This window comes from Thamnophis elegans, chromosome 7 (genome assembly GCF_009769535.1).
Source record: "Thamnophis elegans isolate rThaEle1 chromosome 7, rThaEle1.pri, whole genome shotgun sequence".
Lineage (NCBI taxonomy): Eukaryota > Metazoa > Chordata > Lepidosauria > Squamata > Colubridae > Thamnophis > Thamnophis elegans.
In genome coordinates this window covers 4,154,904-4,170,791 of record NC_045547.1, presented here as the reverse complement: position 1 = coordinate 4,170,791, position 15,888 = coordinate 4,154,904, and the positions used below count along the sequence as shown (strand labels likewise).

Below are 15,888 nucleotides of genomic sequence, written 5' to 3'. Positions count from 1 at the left end.
GAAGGCAGTCAGAAGAAATGAGAAGAAAAGGGGTGATGTTTTTACCACCTCCCTGTAACACAGCGGTGTCCAACCTTGGCACCTTTTAGTATAGTATGGTGAAGGTAAAGGTTCCCCTCGCACATATGTGCTAGTCGTTCCCGACTCTAGGGGGCGGTGCTCATCTCCGTTTCAAAGCCGAAGAGCCAGCACTGTCCGAGGACATCTCTGTGGTCATGTGGCCAGCATGACTCAGCGCTGAAGGCGCACGGAACGCTGTTCCCTTCCCACCAAAGGTGGTTCCTATTTTTCTACTTGCATTTTTTACGTGCTTTCGAACTGCTAGGTTGGCAGAAGCCGGGACAAGTAACAGGAGCTCACTCCGTTCCGCAGCGCTAAGGATTCGAACCGGCAAGCAGCCGACCTTTCTGATCGACAAGCTCAGCGTCTTAGCCACTGAGCCACCATGTCCCTTAAGTATAATATAGTATAGCCTTCATTGTCATTGTACATCATATATACAACGAAAAACCAGGGAGAATTCTGGGAGTTGAAGCCCACAAGTCTTAAAGGTGTCAAGGTTGGAGATCCCTGGCGTAATGTTAACTTTGGAACGGCAGCTGACAACGGACCGTGCTTCGGATAATCTGGAAAGAAAGAATATCTCCTGTTGAAAGACTGTCAGAGAGACAGAGAGAGACAGAGAGAGACAGAGACAGAGAGAGACAGAGAGACAGAGAGAGAGAGAGACAGAGAGACAGAGACAGAGAGAGAGAGAGACAGAGAGAGACAGAGAGACAGAGAGAGAAAGAGAGAGAGAGACACAGAGAGAGAGACAGAGAGAGAGAGACAGAGACAGAGCGAGAGACAGAAAGAAAGAGAGAGACAGAGACACAGAGAGAGAGACAGAAAGAGGGAGAGAGAGGGACAGAGAGAGACAGAGAGACAGGCAGAGAGAGACAGAGAGAGACACACACACACAGAGGCAGAAAGAAAGAAAGAGAGAGACACAGGCAGAGAGGCAGAGAAAGAGAGAGAGAGAGAGAGAGAGAGAGAGAGAGAGAGGCAGGCAGAGCCTGGGCCATCCAACACCCCTCAGATGGGGAGTCAACAACCCCCAGGTCTGCAGGTGGCTGATGAGGAAGAGGAGGAACAGCCGAGTCCAGTGCCTGATGCATGAATGCACAGAAGGCAGAGGAGAGGAGAGCAGTGGAAATCTATGGGCTGGACTTTGGGACGGAAGAGCCACCGCTGCTAGCGAAGCCCCATCCGAGCTCTGGGGATCAAAGGCAGGGGGCGGCGATGAATAGATGTGACAGACAACTATTCCTCTCCCTACCAGACGGACTTGTTAGCCTGCGAGAGAAACTTTTTGCCGGCGCTCCTAATAAAGGAATCGTTGATTAATTACGGAGGGTTTATCGTGGCTGGGGAGCTGGGTCAGAACACATACAATCCCCTTTTGCAACTCTCCCTGCCCATCTTCTGATAAGCAAAGTCAATGGGGGAAGCCGGATTCGCTTAACGACCACTTCACAACTGCAGTCTTTCGTTTAACAAACCAAAAATATATATCGTAAAACGGGGCACAACCGCTTAACGACTGCCTTGTTTATCAGTGGAAACGTCGGGCACAGTTGCAGTCATAAGCCCGAGGTCCACCTCTGCATTGCATCACCCTTGCCCCCCATACCTTCAAGATCAGAGGGGTCCCAGGCTTCAGTTCCAAGATCCCGGGGGGACCGAAGGCCTCAAAGACGGGGTTTGGGTAGTAGGTGAAGTTGGTCTTGTTGAGGATCAGCAAGGAGAAGACATTGTCCAAGACAAAGCCGAATTCATCCGGCCGCTCGGCGAGGTCGGACTGGTTGCTAGTGTCCACCGTCAAGGCCGGCGCCTGGCAGACCATTTCCGTCTCGTTCTGAACTTCGCAGACCTGAAACGGAGAACGAGGGAGAAGGTGGAGGAGGAATCCCGTCCTTCGCGTCATCCGGCTGTTAGGAAAAGAGGGATGCACTGCGCGTACGCGTCCAGAACTGGCACTGCAAAGAGGGGGAATCCATTCCCAGATCTTCACAAATATTCAGAAGGATTCTTTGGGCTGAAAGGACACCCTGAGGACACGGAGAAACCTCCAAGTGGCCTCAACGACCCTCTACAAAGGATGCAAATGACAAGCTGTCTGCAAGGAGTATCAATCCTTCCCTTCCCCACCATTCATTCAGAAGCTGAAGAAGCTTCTTGGATGAGAAGCGAATCGTCTTCAAAAGAAAAACCTCCAAGTGGCCTCAACGACCCTCTAAAAGGATGCAAATGACCAGCTGTCTGCAAGGAGTATAAATCCTTCCCTTCCCCACCATTCCAGTCAGAACAGAAGAAGCTTCTTGGATGAGAAGCGAATCGTCTTCAAAAGAAAAACCTCCAAGCACCTTTGGGACCACCATGATCTGGTAACAATCTCTACAGACCTTTAGGCATACAATTTGGGATGAACACCTTTGGACTGGTATAGGAGTAGGAATGGATTTCCGGAGAAAAAAAATTGCAAAACTAAAGGTACCATTTGCACCACTCAGGTGGCCCTGAGGACACAGGTAAACCTCCAAGTGGCCTCAACGACCTTCTAAAAGGATGCAGAAGATCAGCTGCCTGCAAGGAGTATCAATCCTTCCTTCCTCCACCATCCAGTCAAAGCTGAAGAAGCTTCTTGGATGAGAAGAGAAACTTTTCAGGCCTGCAATTATATTCCTTTTAGAATTTTGGCCTGCCATACTTTCTCTTATTTCATTATGCTGTTTCTTTAATATACTCGATGGGAGGGGGGAATAGACTGGAGTAGGATTGTGGAATGTATTATTTTCATTCTTTACTAGAAGCCAAGGTCATCCTTTGTCTCCGCACTTTCACACCTGACCGGAAGCAGCTGGGTGGAGATGCCAGCGTGGAAGAAGAAGATTGGACCATGTGATGGATTGTGGGTGTGGGGACAAGATCATGAACTTTTAACTGGGTGGGATTCTGATGTCATTTCCAGCATTGGGATTAACACAGCAATATGCTAAGATCTCTGCTTTATTAAATTGGAACTTTAAGGATCGTTTTGCCTTTGATTCTGATTTAATTCTACATGATACTTGGAACGTTGACACTGGGCTCTTTGAGAATACCGGCAAGTTTGGGTTTTAATCAGGAGTGAGATTCTATCAGTTCAGAACTGGGTGGAATTCTGATGTCATTTCCAGTATTGGAATTCCACAGCTACGTGCCAACATGTCTGTCTTATTAAATTGGAACCTTAAGGATAGCTCTGCTTTGGACTCTGATTTAATTCCGCATGATATTTGGAATGCTGACAAAATGTCTTCAAAAGAAAAAAAAGAAGGAAGTCCAGTTTCCTCCTGAAAAAGAAAAGCACCTTTGGGACAACCATGACTTGGGTGATGGAGAATCTCTCCAGACTTTGAACTGTAAGTGAAGACCTGGTCTTCCTTGGAGTAAGTCAACACATACCCAATCAACACAGAGAGAGGGTCAAAGATCACCTACCATGGAAATATCTAGGAATATCCCCGTTTCTCTGAGAGCCTCAGGCCTGGTGACATGATCGGGTCTTAACAATAGCAAGGTTGGAAAGGACCTTGGAGGTCATCTGGTCCACCACCTCCTCTGCTCAAGCAGGAGACCCTATATAATATTCTGGATGAATGGCTGTTCTTGAAGACTTCCAGTGTTGGCACACCCACAACTTCTGGAGGCAATTGATTGATTGCTCTCACTGTTAGGAGATTTCTCCTTAGTTCTAGGTTGCATCTCCCGGTGATAAGTCTTGAGGGACTTCCAGAAGGATAACAGAGATGGCACTGATCTCATTATAGGGGGTGGGGGACAATCAACCTCCTATGTTTCCCATGTTCGGCCTTTGAGTATCCTATTTTTTTAAATTAAATCAACTCACATTGATGTGTTCTTTCCCGCCATACTTGGCCCGTATCTGAGGGTTCTGGATGAGATCCAAGTTGGTACCCCAAACCGTAACAGGTGTGTTTCCACTGATGGATAAAGAAGAAGAAAGACAAAATTAGCAGGAAGCTTGCAATCCACCTCCGTGGTTGTTTCCCAAGGTGAAGTTAGCAATGTCGAATTAGAAGTATCTTCCAATTTGTGTGTTCCACTGAGACAAAATAAAAAAATGAAATTCTGGCCAGCCACTGTAAATCAGTCCATTCTAAGCCTCATCCATCGGTTTCCACAAGTCGAGCTAATTCAACAACTTCCAAATGGTATTGTTGATTCATTCCTTCATTCATAGATTCACTGTCATTCAGTCATTCATTTATACATTCATTCATTGATTTGACTGACATGATTGATTCATTCACAGATCCATTTACTATTCATTCATAAACTCATGCATAGATTCATTCATTCATAGACTGATTTGCTGATTGGCTTGATTGATTCATTAATAGACTTGTAGATTGCTTATTCATTCATTGATTCATGGATTCATTCATTGATAATTCATTCAGTCATTCATAGTTTCATGCATAGATTCATTCATTCATTGACTGCTTGATTGACTTGATCGAGTCATTCATTAGTAGAGATTGATTCATTCAGCCATTCATTCATAGATCTGTTGATTGGTTGGTTAGTTGACTTCATTCATTCATTGATTATTCATTCATAGATTCATGCATAGATTCATAGATTCATCGATGGATTGGTCATTGACTTTTTTAATTGACTGACTCATTCATTCATTCATTCATTCATTCATTCATTCATTCATTCATTCATTCATTCATTCTCAGTTTGACCTATAAGCATACAGTGCACTGGAAATAGAATGCATACATTTACTGGTTGTCAGCAAACTGGACAGAAGAATTTCATTTGTTGCATTGCTTGTCAGAGTTTGTTGCATAAATTCAAATCCAGAAAGCACACACAGATAACTGATTCAGCTGGACTCGTTAACTTCTTTATATATATAATAACACATTAATAAATGTACAATACCAACAGCTGCTTGTTTACTTCTCAGAGCAGCGGACTGCTTAAGTTTCTGTTTTAATTCTCTGCACAGACTCAGGTCTTTTTAAGCTCCCCCTGGCTGACTTAGTTGCTATGCCTATTCACTGGCTGACCTTGTTCCCATGTCTCTCCCAGTCATGAATATTTTAACATTGCTTCATTGCTTCACACGCACAAATTTTGACCGCCGGGCAAAAGTCCAGGACACGAGCCCAGGAAGTCAGCCAAGCAAAAGAAACCAAATCCCTCCATGCCAGCTACCTGGAATTGAAGCGAGAGGGCCAGACACAGAGTGGGTGGAGAACTGGGGTGTGGATACTGCCCAATTGACCTAAGAAAGCTGGGGTGAAAACACTTAGTACTTGAGTCCCCAGCTATGAATGTTGGTTTAGAGCAGTGTTTCTCAACTTTAGCAACTTTAAGTTGGGTGGATTTCAACTCCCAGAATTCCCCAGCCCGCTATGGAGTCTGGGAGTTGAAGTCCATCCATTCTAAAACTGGCAAAGCTGGGAAATGAAAGTTATGTTCTTGGATTTTAATGAGTTGATTGAATTTCTTGATAAAGAATGACACCGCCCAATATTTTTCGGAGTATAAGAACACATTTCCCCCCCTAAAAGAGCGTGGAGATATTGGTGCGTCTTATACACTGAATGCAGCCATTTTTGGCCTCCTGAAGCCCCACCCCCGCATCCCACTTTTGCAAAAAAACAAGTGAAAAATTGACTTCTTTTTTTTTGCAAAAAACGGAGGCGTTTTTGCCTTACCCCAGCCCAGCCGAAGCCTGTAGAGTACTCCTGGGGCAGTGGTGGGTTTCAAAAATTGTTGGAACCTACTCTGTGGGTGTGGCCTCCTTTGTGGGAGTGGCTTGCCACCCATGTGACTGGATATGAAATTATGAATTAGTACTTAGGTCGGTCCAAGTAGCTATTCAGAAACTCTGGCATTGAAGCATGCAAGTCTTAAAGCTGTCAAGTTACAAGATCCTTGCCAGTGGTGGGTTTCAAAAAAATTTGGGACCTCTTCTGTAGGTGTGGCCTGCTTTCCGGGTCCACTGGTGGAACCTCTTCTAACCGGTTCGGTAGATTTGACGAACCGGTTCTACCGAATAGGTGCGAACTGGTAGGAACCCACCTCTGTCCTGGGGGCTGGAGAGGACAAACACTTTTTTTTTCTTACTTACCTCTTCAAACTCTTGGTGCGTCTTATAGTCCGAAAAATACGGTGAATCCTCAAATTACAACAGTTCGTTCAGTGACTGCTCAAAGTTACAACAGCACCGAAAAAAGGGACTTCCGACCATTTTTTTCACACTTACAACCGCCGCAGCTTGGACGCTTGGTAACTGTGATCCCCTTCTGACGAGTCAAGCCAACGGGGGAGCCAGATTCACTTAACAACCGGGTTAACTAATTTATCACCTGCAGTGGTTCACTTAACAACAGAGGCAAGGAAGGTTGTAAAATGGGACCAAACGCACTTAAGAAATGCCTCGCTTAACCACAGAAATCTCGGGGCTCCGTGGTGGTCGTAACTCGAGGACTGCCTGTAAACTTAGGTTGTTGCAAAGACAGCTATAGAAAAGAGACCATAGTAAGAAAAGGATGTTTGGGGAGTAGGAAGTTATCACCCACCTCTCTCCTAGAAAAATGAAATATCCTGGGAAATATTGGAAAGGCAGAGTATTATATTTCCCTGGATAAGAAACATGTTTTTAGGCAGACTCACTCTTAATAGCCCCTACCTTTGTCGATGGGCCATTAAAGAGCCTGAGCTAGCCTACTCTACATAACAAAGGTAGGATTAACCTCCTACAGAAACTCACCACATGGCCTCTGGGAACTCAACCAAGCTTGGGACTCACAACCTATAAAGTTAGCTAACACACACACACACACACACACACACACACACACACACACACACACACACCTGGAGTCTGACTACCAAACAGAATACATTTCTTACACAGGAACAGGAAATAGAGAGGTGGGGGCTGAACAGAGAGCATAAAAACCTCAGGAACTCTCAGTAAGCCCCTTTTTCCCTCTTTTTCTTCTTCGCCCAACATCTGGAAGCATCTGATCCCCCTTTTTTGTTCAGGAACTCAAGCCATGGGATCCTATCCACCATTAAACCATCTTTCCAAGCAGCCTCCATGTTTCCAGTGTCTTTTCCCCCCACTTGGAATTACTGAACCCAGAAGGACATTTCTTCCAAACAGGGGTTTTGCTGAAATCTGCAAAACTTTTAATTGATTGAAAATAAATGCAGCGAATGAATTTGCTGGAAGACTTTTACCAAATTGGAAAATTCAGAGCCATCCTGTCTTTCAAGAGCAATTGCTCTCTAAGAAAAAAAAATACTCTTCTTTTTTTAAACTGAAAAAACATAAATAGAGCACAGCCTTGAATTTATTCCATTATAATCACCACAATCTGTCCTCTTAACAGCTGAAAGCTCCTTTAGATAGATTTTTTTTTGAAATAAATGTATCCCCAAATCTGTTAAACTAGAGGGGAATGAAGAATTATTATTTTTTTAACTCGGAGATATAATTAGGCGTAGAGAGATGTGTGAGTTTCAATTCATCTCTTATTTTTTATTTTCTCCTCATTTTACCTTCACTCAATCCTGCATCATTTTGCACACACCCTCCTTCAATTCATCTGCATTTTTATGCACATTTCCCTAATAGATGCAGTTTTAAAAGCTGTTTCTACTTACTTAAAAAAAAAAAAAAACCACTAATGTATTCAAGGACAGGAACATATCCCTTCTCGGAATTTCACACCTCGGCTCAAACCCACCCAAGACATGTTTTAAAATGTGTACTTTGAAACCAAATTGGATCAAACCTGCTTATGCAAAACTGGAAGCCCTTTTTAAATGCAAATTAATGCAATAATGAGACCGAACAGACCTGGGGAATGAGCACCTGTTACAATATCATGGGTTGGGGGGGGGGGGGAATGATTTCTCCATTCGTATGTCCTCCGAGGAGAGGGTGAGTTTCGATTCCAAGTTCCTAGACCTGGGCAGATACGTTGAAGTTGCTATCACTGGCTGGTGTGTGAATCTGCTCGCTCGGAATTAAAAGAGTTTGGTGAACTATGAAAGCAACAAGGCTAGAAACTGGGAGATTGTGAGTTCTGGTCCTGGTTTAAGCAGTTGAGTGATTTTGGACCAGACACACACTCTCAACCGCTACGAAAGAAAGGCAGGGCAAACCATTCCTGAAAAGGTTGCCACCAAAATGGGAGGAGGAGGAGAAGGAAAAGGAGGAGGAGGAGAAGGAGGAGGAGGAGGAGGAGGAGGAGGAGGTGGTGAAAGAGAAGGAGAAAGTAGAAATGGAGAAGGAGGAAAAAGAGGTGAAAAAGGAAGAGAAGGAGGAAGAGGAGGAGGTGAAGGAGAAAGTAGAAATGGAAGAGGAGAAGAAAAAGGAGGTGAAAAGGAGGAGGAGCTAGGAGGAGGAGGATATGGAGGAGGAGGAGGAAGAGGAGAAGGAGGTGAAGGAGAAGGAGAAAGTAGAAATGGAGAAGGAGGAAAAAGAGGTGAAAAAGGAAGAGGAGGAGGAAGAGGAGGAGGTGAAGGAGAAAGTAGAAATGGAAGAGGAGAAGAAAAAGGAAGTGAAAAGGAGGAGGAGCTAGGAGGAGGAGATGGAGGAGATGGAGGAGAAGGAGGAGGAGGAGGAGGAGGAGGAGGAAGAGGAGAAGGAGGTAAAGGAGAAGGAGAAAGTAGAAATGGAGGAGAAGGAAAAAGAGGGGGAAAAGAGGAGCAACTAGCAGCAGGAGGAGGAAATGAAGGAAAAGGAGAAGGGAGGAGAAGAAAAGAGAAGGAAAAAGCAGAAGGAGGGGAAGGAGGAGGAAGAAGAGGAAAGGAGAAGGAGAAAGGAGAAGGAGACGGGGGAGAAGGAGGGGAAGGAAGAGGAGGAGGAGAAAAAAGAAAGAGGAGAAGGAAAATCAGAAGGAGGAGGGGAAGGAGGAGAAGGAGTGAAGGAGAAGAAGGAGGTGGAGAAGGAGAGGAAAGAGAGGGATGAGAAGGAGAAAAGAGATGAAAGAGAGAAAGAAGGTAGAGGTGGAAGAGAAGGAGATGATGGAAAGAAAATGCTGGCTGGGGAATTCTGAGAATTGAAGTCCACCCATCTTAAAGGCACCGAAGTTGAGGAACGCCAAGCGAGGGGCTGAGCTCTGCTTCTGAGAGGGCTTCCTCTGGGCCACCCTTTCTAACCAAAGGAAGCTAATCTCATCCATGTGAAAAGGAGCTTTCACCTCGAATTCATGATGGTCTGGAATAAATAGGATAAACACCTTCTCCACAAGCGAACAGCGAGTTAGCTTCCTTCGCCTCTCCGTTATCTTCTTTTCTTCAAATATTTCTCCATCTCTCTCTCCCCACCCCCCCATGGGACCTGTCCTCATTAAGGACCATCCTTCCTTGTGGCCCCCTTACCTGACGATGCTCCACTCGGGTTCGATCCTCAAGATCGTTGGGTCCTCCACGTATTTGAACTTCAGCTCCTTGTGCATTTTGGCCTTCTCCAGCTCCTTCCGCAGCGTGGCCTTGTCCACCTTCACCGTTACGTCCACCATATTCTTCTCCACCACGCTCCCGAAAGTCGTGGTGTTGCAAATAATGTATTCTGCCGTTCTCCTGTCGGGGAAAAAGGAAAGAAAAGAAAACCGGCTTTAGAAAACGCGGGAAAGTCACGGGGAGATTCCGCATCCTCCAGGTTGTCCCGAAGGTGCTTTTTCAAAAGGCAGTGTGGACTTTCTTGAGTCTTTATTTTTCCCTCGAAGGGGTTTCCCTTCTCATCCAAGAAGCTTCTTCGCTTCTGAATGAATGGCGGAGAATGGAAGGCTTTGTATTCCGTGCAGTCATCTGGGCGTTAGTACTCTCTCTGAGAGTCACTGGGGTCACTTGGAGGTTGATCTGCGCCCTCTTTTGAAGAATAGCAAAGCCTACAATCTGGACAGAGAGGCCCAATGGTGTGAAGGAGGGGGTCAAAGAGGTTATCTACGCTAAGATTGAACACCCCCCCCCCTCAACAGAGGGGGAGGGATACGACGCATCCAGTCTCTAGTCTCCAACACAGTCCTTTCAGCAGTTCCAAGAAGCTTCCACACCAGTGGTGGGATTCAAAAGGTTTTACTACCAGTTCGGTGGGCGGGACTTGGTGGGCGTAGCTTGGTGGGCAGGGGAAGGATACTGCAAAATCCCCATTCCCTCCCCATTCCAAGGGAAAGGATACTGCAAAATCTAAATTCCCTCCCCACTCCAGGGGAAGGATACTGTAAAATTTTCATTCCCTCCCCACTCCAGGGGAAGGATACTGCAAAATCTAAATTCCCTCCCCACTCCAGGGGAAGGATACTGTAAAATTTTCATTCCCTCCCCACTCCAGGGGAAGGATACTGCAAAATCTAAATTCCCTCCCCACTCCAGGGGAAGGATACTGCAAAATCTCCATTCCCTCCCCACTCCAGGGGAAGAATACTGCAAAATCTCCCTTCCCTTCCCACTCCAGGGGAAGGATACTGCAAAATCTCCATTTCCTCCCCACTCCAGGGGAATGATACTGTAAAATTTCCATTCCCTCCCCATTTCAGGGGAAGGATACTGCAAAATCTCCATTTCCTCCCCACTCCAGGGGAAGAATACTGCAAAATCTCCCTTCCCTTCCCACTCCAGAGGAAGGATACTGCAAAATCTCCATTCCCTCCCCACTCCAGGGGAAGGATACTGCAAAATCTCCCTTCCCTTCCCACTCCAGGGGAAGGATACTGCAAAATCTCCATTCCCTCCCCACTCCAGGGGAATGATACTGTAAAATTTCCATTCCCTCCCCATTTCAGGGGAAGGATACTGCAAAATCTCCATTACCTCCCCACTCCAGGGGAAGGATATTGCAAAATCCACATTCACTCTCCACTCCAGGGGAAGGATACTGCAAAATCTCCATTCCCACCCCACTCTAGGGGAAGGATACTGCAAACTCCCCATTCCCACCCCACTCTAGGGGAAGGATACTGTAAAATCTCCCTTCCTTCCCCACTCCAGGGGAAGGATACTGCAAAATTCCCATTCCCTCCCCACTCCAGGGGAAGGATACTGTAAAATCTCCCTTCCCTCCCCACTCCAGGGGAAGGATACTGCAAAATCCCCATTCCCTCCCCACTCCAGGGGAAGGATACTATAAAATCTCCTTTCCCTTCCCAATCCAGGGGAAGGATACTGTAAAATCTACATTCCCTCCCCAGTCCAGGGAAAGGATACTGCAAAATTTCCATTCCCTCCCCACTCCAGGGGAAGGATACTGTAAAATCTCCCTTCCCTCCCCACTCCAGGGGAAGGATACTGCAAAATCCCCATTCCCTCCCCACTCCAGGGGAAGGATACTATAAAATCTCCTTTCCCTTCCCACTCCAGGGGAAGGATACTGTAAAATCTACATTCCCTCCCCAGTCCAGGGAAAGGATACTGCAAAATTTCCATTCCCTCCCCACTCCAGGGGAAGGATACTATAAAATCTCCTTTCCCTTCCCAATCCAGGGGAAGGATACTGCAAAATCTCCCTTCCCTTCCCACTCCAGGAGAAGGATACTGCAAAATCTCCATTCCCTCCCCACTCTTGGGGAAGGATACTGTAAAATCTCCTTTCCCTTCCCACTCCAGGGGAAGGATACTGCAAAATCTCCCTTCCCTCCCCACTCCAGGGGAAGGATAATATAAAATCTCCTTTCCCTTCATAATCCAGGAGAAGGATACTGCAAAATCGCCATTCCCTCCCCAGTCCAGGGAAAGGATACCGCAAAATCTCCTTTCCCTCCCCACTCCAGGGAAAGGATACTATAAAATCTCCTTTCCCTTCCCAATCCAGGGGAAGGATACTGCAAATTCTCCATTCCCTCCCCATTCCAGGGGAAGGATACTGCAAAATCCCAATTTCCTCCAGATAGATATTGGCGGGGCCAACAAGAGGTGGTGGTTTCTCTGAACTACTAAAAATTTCTGCTACCGTTTCCCTAGAACTGGTCAGCACCTGCTAAACATCACCTCTGTTGCACAACCATTTGCACTATTCAGGTGACCCAGAGGACACAGATAAACCTCCCAGTGGCCTCAATGACTCTCAAGAAGAGAGCCAAGCAAATGCATCCACCGAAGCTCTGCACAGCTCCACATTTGATGCAGGTCGAACGTCTGGGGTCATGGAAGCCAGGGGGAATACAAATCCAGGAGACAAGCAGAACTTGTCTGCAGTCTGCGAACCATACAATCTGCAAGGCAGGAGTTGCGATGTCACACTGGCCTTCCCGCAGATTTTGACAACCCCCTGCGGATACCCTGCCGGCCCTCTGTGATGGCTTCCTCCAAATGTCGATAATGTAGTTGACCCAGGGGATGCTTTATGGAGCCGAGGTGGCGCAGTGGTTAGAGTGCAGCACTGCAGGCCACTTCAGCTGACTGCTATCTGCAGTTCGGCGGTTCAAATCTCACCGTTGGCTCAAGGTTGACTCAGCCTTCCATCCTTCCGAGGTGGGTAAAATGAGGACCCGGATTGTTGTTGGGGGCAATATGCTGACTCTGTAAACCGCTTAGAGAGGGCTGAAAGCCCTAGGAAGCGGTATATAAGTCTAACTGCTATTGCTATTCTCCAAACATCTTCCTTGGGTTCTTTTGGGGGTGGGGGTGTGACATCAAGGCTTTGCCCACCAAGATAAAGTAAAGGGAAAGGTTCCCATCGCACATATGTGCTAGTCGTTCCCGACTCTAGGGGGCGGTGCTCATCTCCATTTCAAAGCCGAAGAGCCAGCGCTGTCCGAAGACGTCTCCGTGGTCGTGTGGCCGGCATGACTCAACGCCAAAGGCGCATGGAACACTGTTCCCTTCCCACCAAAGGTGGTTCCTATTTTTCTACTTGCATTTTTTACGTCCTTTCGAACTACTAGGTTGGCAGAAACTGGGACAAGTCACGGGAGCTCACTCCGTTACGCGGCACTAGGGATTCGAACCGCTGAAGTACTGAACTTTCTGATCGACAAGCTCAGCGTCTTAGCCACTGAGCCACTGCGTCCCTCTGCCCACCAATGTAGAAATAACAAAAATCGGGAGTCTGCTGGCAGTTTCCCCCCCCCCCACTAACATTTTTTTTTTTAAAAAAGTCTTAAGCTTTTGGGAGCTGCAGTTGGCTTCATTGGATGCGCAAAGTGGCAATACAGGGAGTCCTCGCTTAATGACCAGTTGCTTAGTCGTCATCTTCTTTTAATGACCCCATAATCCCTTGCAGGGTGGAGTCTTGGCAACTGACTGGAACTGAGTATTTACTGGCCGGATTCCCTTCCTGTTGCCAGTGCAGAGTTTTGTTCATCAGATAAAATTCTCATTGTGCCCAGAGAGACATATGACTGAATCTCAGGTGCTTTGCAATTAGCTCCACTTTACGGCCGGTTGCAATGTTCTGTGGTCACAACGTATGTTTTTTTTGGCCAGTTTCTAGACTTTTTAACCGGTTATTGGATATTTGGGGCTCCATGACAGTTGTAAGACTTGATATAAAATGCATTATTTGGAAATGGTGCTCCCGGCTCCCTAAATTTGGCTACCTTGGAAAAGGCACTTTTGTGCCATATCTAAATCTGACGTTTAATTAATGAATTCAGATCATTAAGATGCAACAGGCGAAGGGGGTGCCCAGAAAACGACCCCTTCTCTAATGATTGCTTTGCAATTCTTGAGTTCCAAAATTCCCACTTTTACAAGTAACTTCTCGATTTAAAAACCAGAACTGAGCCCAACGTTGATGGTGCTAAGCGAGGCAGCCGTGAAGGGAGCTTCGCCCCATTTTACGACCTTTCTCGCTCCCGTTGTTAAGCGGATCACTACAATTGCTAAGTTAGTCACACGGCTGTTAAGTGAATACGACATCCCGACAACCTTGTGAATCCCACAAGGTCGCAAAAGGGGATCACATGACCCTGGGACACTGCAACCGTCATAAATATGAGACAGTTGCAAAGCATCTGAATTTTGATCACGTGACTGCGGGATCATAAATAGAGTGGTGCGGTGGCCTAGAGGTGGAGATCTCACCTCACAATCAGGAGGCTGTGAGTTCAATCCTGGGTAGAGGCAGATATTTCTCTCTCTGGACACAATGAGAATGTATCTGCTGAACAAAACTCCTCATTGGCGACAGGAAGGGCATCTGGCCAGTAAAACACTCTGATAGCTTCATTCAGCTGCCCAGACTCAGAACAGAATCTGGAGTGGTGAGGTGGCCTAAAGGTAGAGCTCTCACCTCACAATCAGGAGGCTGTGAGTTCAATCCTGGGTAGAGGCAGATATTTCTCTCTCTGGACACAATGAGAATGTATCTACTGAACAAAACTCCTCATTGGCGACAGGAAGGGCATCTGGCCAGTAATCACACAGCTCCATTCAGTTGCTATTCAGGCTCCACCCCGCAACGGATTATGGAGTTGTTCAAAGAAGGCGACAGTGATGACAACGACTCTGGGATCGTAAGTGTGAAGATCGGTCACACTTCACTTTTCTCAGGGCCATTGTCCATCCAAATGGTCATTAAAAGAAGGGTTGTAAGTCGAGAACTACCTGTTTCGTCCTCCCTCTCCCCCCCCCCCCCCCCAAGCAGGCAAATCTCGGAGAAGCTTACCGGTGGAAAAGACAAGGATATTCTCCAAACATGACAGAAACATTGCTCCCTGCATTCAGGTTTTTGCCCGTGATCGTGACTTGGGTGCCACCGGATATCGGTCCTTGCTTTGGCCTGAGATCAGAAAGAGACAGCATCTAAAAGACAAAAAAAAAAAAGAAAGGAAAAAGAAAGCGGAATTGAATGGAATAGCAATCCCCTGCAAGAGTGACAGCAGGGCCGGATTAAAATAGAAGACCAGAGGTTGTTCATTCAAAGCCATTTGTCGGCTGTGACCAGGGGGGGCCTTTGCCCAGGTTCGCCTGGTGCACCAGTTGCGGCCCTATCTGGACCGGGAGGCACTTCAAACAGTCACTCACGCCCTCGTCACCTCAAGACTGGATTACTGTAACGCGCTCTACATGGGGCTGCCCCTGAAGAGTGTCCGAAGACTACAGCTGGTCCAGAATGCAGCCGCACGAGCGATATGGGGCGTACCTAGGTACACCCATGTTACACCTATCCTCCGCGAGCTGCACTGGCTTCCCATTGGTCTCCAGACCCGCTTCAAGGTGCTAGTCGTTACTTTTAAAGCCCTACATGGTATTGGACCTGGCTACCTGAGAGACCGCCTCCTGCCATTTACCTCCCAACGACCAATAAGATCACACAGGTTGGGCCTCCTCCGGGTGCCGTCGACCGGACAATGCCGGCTGGCGGCTCCCCGTGGGAGGGCCTTCTCTGTAGCTGCACCGGCCTTGTGGAACGATCTACCCATAGAGATCCGGACCCTTACCACTCTCCCGGCCTTCCGTAAAGCCACCAAGACCTGGCTGTTCCAGCAGGCCTGGGGCTGTTGATTAATATCCAGCCCCACTTGATGGAATGGATGTTGTATTGTTTTTAATTCTGTATTTTTAAATATTTTAAATGCCTTTATTTTTATTTGTTGTGAGCCGCCCAGAGTCCCTAGGGAGTGGGCAGCATACAAATCCTATTAAAGTTTAAAGTTTAAAGGATGACAGATCTGAGTTAGCATCCTTGGAAAGCTTTTTTTTAAAAAAAAACAATAACTCTGGACTGTGTATTAGTTACCAGTCAGAGTTATCTTGAAGTAAGGTGGGTATTTACTTTTGTGGCCCACTGGCAGCCTGCAGAGCTGGAAGCAGATTCGGACAGTAAGGAGATTGGGGAGGAACCTGGGCAAGCCCTGGAGTCTG

General features: G+C 46.8%; 1 protein-coding gene across 1 annotated transcript in view; it reads right to left on the bottom strand.

Moving 5' to 3' along the window:
- Positions 1 to 15,888, bottom strand: part of PLXNA4 (plexin A4) — a gene marked incomplete at its 5' end in the record, with an annotated part of 249,592 nt that overhangs the window by 79,541 nt on the left and 154,163 nt on the right. Inside the window, 4 exons of the mRNA XM_032221475.1 lie at positions 1,673 to 1,912; positions 3,932 to 4,025; positions 9,466 to 9,666; positions 14,690 to 14,826. Coding sequence (XP_032077366.1) covers positions 1,673 to 1,912; positions 3,932 to 4,025; positions 9,466 to 9,666; positions 14,690 to 14,826 — 672 coding nt within the window. The remainder of the gene's footprint in view (positions 1 to 1,672; positions 1,913 to 3,931; positions 4,026 to 9,465; positions 9,667 to 14,689; positions 14,827 to 15,888) is intronic.